Source organism: Coccinella septempunctata, chromosome 3 (genome assembly GCF_907165205.1).
Source record: "Coccinella septempunctata chromosome 3, icCocSept1.1, whole genome shotgun sequence".
Lineage (NCBI taxonomy): Eukaryota > Metazoa > Arthropoda > Insecta > Coleoptera > Coccinellidae > Coccinella > Coccinella septempunctata.
Genome location: NC_058191.1, coordinates 32,721,638 through 32,724,642, shown reverse-complemented (window position 1 = coordinate 32,724,642; position 3,005 = coordinate 32,721,638). Strand labels below are relative to the sequence as shown.

General features: G+C 46.2%; 1 protein-coding gene across 1 annotated transcript; it reads left to right on the top strand.

Annotated features, from left to right (window-relative positions):
• The first annotated feature begins 269 nt into the window (after positions 1–269).
• Positions 270–2,573, top strand: LOC123309179 (leucine-rich repeat-containing protein 24-like). Its single transcript, XM_044892150.1, has one exon. It carries the CDS (start codon positions 640–642, stop codon positions 2,362–2,364), a length of 1,725 nt encoding a protein of 574 aa, XP_044748085.1. The 5' UTR covers positions 270–639; the 3' UTR covers positions 2,365–2,573.
• The last annotated feature ends 432 nt before the right edge of the window (positions 2,574–3,005 follow it).

Here is a 3,005-nt window from a genome sequence, read left to right as displayed (position 1 = left end):
CGGCATGAGATGTTTCCTCAAGGCCAACTTATGAAATTGCTCCCTCTGAATTACAGTTTCTCAGCTTGAACTTACACCAAAACGCTCTCGACAAGGTTAATTTTCGGAATATGGCGAAAAATTAGAATAACCTACCACCCAAACCAAAGCCAAAGGTTGACAGCCAGCAACAGAAAGCCTGCTGCATAGTTGAGGGTGGCGCATCTCTATCAGAACGACGCCGACGCAACAAATACAGGCGCCCCGACCCACAAAGCCGCGGACTGAAATCATAGTGCGGTGAACTTATGACAAGAGAGGTCTCGCACGCAACTTTCGCAACGAAAACAACCGCTTTCGTAATCCAAGAATAGAAATAGACGGAAATGTGTTACGAATGACGGTTACCCCATTGTCATTCCGGAATTGATCTCCGCTGCATCTGCGTGTTATAAATAATCCGACGCGTTTCCTGGATTATCCAGATATCCCAATTCCGAACAACAAGTTATCCAGTGTTCGCACGACCGCCCCGCGTTTCGCACGTCCGTCAGCCGCGGCTTCTTCAGTAACCGATGATAAATGTTGCGGGTCTACGCGACGCCCTGGTGGAATCTAACGTGATTCGATGATGGTGCCGGTGCAACATGAACAAGTGGGATGGCGGTAATCTTCATTGCTCTTCTGATGATTACTGTGGCATCAGCCTCGCCTGATTGGACCGATTGTCAACTGCCGTGCGTTTGTAAATGGAGTGGCGGTAAGAAGAGTGCGGTTTGTAAGAGTGGCGGACTGACGTCAGTTCCATCGTCTCTGGATTCGGAAATGCAGGTGCTGTACCTGTCGCAGAACCATATCAAGTACCTGCCGAAAGACGCTTTCAAAAACGCCGAACTGATGAACCTCCAAAGGATTTACCTGCCGAGGAACGGATTAGTGGAGGTGAACCAAGACGCATTCAACGAACTGATCATTTTGATCGAGATCGACCTTTCTCACAACGCGCTCACGAGCCTGCACCCCCAGACATTCCACGGAAACGAAAGACTGCGGGTTCTTTATTTATCCGGAAATCCCCTGACTCAATTGATCGAAAAACAATTTCCTCCTCTGCCCCACCTGCGAATATTAGATTTGGAGGGTTGCCGGTTGGAATACATCCACAAAGACGCCTTCGTGAACCTGGGCGCCCTGGAATCGCTCAATCTCAAGTATAATCTACTCAAAAATGTATCGGAGACAACGTTCATGAATTTCGCGCACCTGAAAACGCTCCAGCTGGATGGAAACCCGTGGAGGTGCGACTGCGAGCTGAGAGGTTTCAGGAATTGGTTTTTAGCGAGTAATTTGCATTCAATCTCGCTGTCGTGTTCCGAACCGGATTTCCTGTACGAGCGTCACTGGGAAGATGTAAATTCCGAAGAGTTCGCATGTTTGCCTCAAGTGTCGGTTTCGCCTCAGAATGAGGTGCAGGCCGAAGCCGGGGGGAATGTGACGTTCGGCTGTCACATCCAAGGGGATCCCGAACCGCAGGTGTGGTGGTTGTACGAAGGATATCCAATCAATCACACGTGGATTGTCATCGAGGCCGAGGAGGGTCTATTGGATAAGTGGGCGAACATTAGTATATATAATGTGAGTGATGTTGACGTCGGTGTTTATACGTGTATGGCCAAGAATGTCTTGGACACGGTGGTGCAAAACGTCAGTTTAGTTCTGCCGGAAGTCGCGACAGCGACTACAGTTATCAAATCGGATGTCGGTTTCGTGTGGTGGACTTTGGTGGTGGCAGGGCTGGCCGTCAGTTTTTCTGCTTTGTGCACCATTATCGCGGTCTATTGTGCTCGGAGTTCGAGGAGACACAGACGAGATCTCAAAACTAGTGTTAGTTTCACGGACCAAGAAAAAAAACTTCTGGACGTCAGCATCGCGACGACGACTGATCGTGGTACCGGTAGTTGTGAAGGTTTAGGACCCGAGGTTGAACTAGTGGAACCGCCGGTTCTGATCACAATCGAAAGGGAACCCTTGCCCATGACAGTGTTTCCACCGCCGCCGGAGTTTTCTGGTAACATTCTTCCTGTAGCTCCTTACGGTAATATTTTTATTTCTGTTTCGTTGAGTCGGGACCACCATGAGCAAAACCAAAGGCAGGGTCCTGATCTCCTAGACCTTCCTCACCGATCCAAAATGGTGTACCATGGGATGGCCACTTTGCCACGCAGACCGAACCCCATCGCGCAGTACGACAACATGGGACCCAGGGTGACTGCCTGTGGTAGCTCAACACTCTCCCTGCCCGATTCCACTATGGACGAGGTGGCACCTACGCAGCAGATGCCCACAACCTGTACCCCGCTAAATCCAGAGTTCGTATCTCTGTAAACTCCCCTTTCTCCATATTCAATTAGTGCCTTTTGCTCATGTTCCGTTTGTTCTAGACTATCCCCTTTTCAAGCCATCTTTGTGTCAAATGAAATGAGTTGATTTTTGAATTTATTGTTATTCTGAATCAATGAGATGTAAGATTATCATGGAACAATTGACACTAACTTAAGATAATAATAAATCAATCTTATTTGGATTTTCCATAATTTTGGTTTTTTGTTCCCAAACTCACACCCATGAATTACAGGGAGACAAAATGTACAGATGGCATCAAAATTTTTTTGATTAGTTAAAAGAGAAGTCTCTTGGATTCTATCGTCAATAGTTTAATATAAATGCGCTAAAGTGTTTCTGTTGTTGTGTCCAATTATGATTTAAAGTTCTCTCTGTGAAAGCTGCCACTGTAAATAATAGTAGCGTTTTCAGAAATGGTTGAGTATCAAAATCAGTCAACAATTCGAAAGAATGAGACGTTTCACCCACACAAAAAAAATTTCATTACAGATTCGGTTTCTAAGATACATTAGGTCGCCACTCTTAATGAATCATCCTATAAACCTGAAAATCAGTGTTAAAAATATTTGCCAACTTTTTTTCTTCATTCTGGTCCGAACTGAACAAATGTACGCAACTAGTAT

Excerpts from the sequence above, each read along its gene's own strand:
- LOC123309179 (XM_044892150.1), top strand. The coding sequence starts at position 640 with ATGGCGGTAATCTTCATTGCTCTTCTGATGATTACTGTGGCATCAGCC.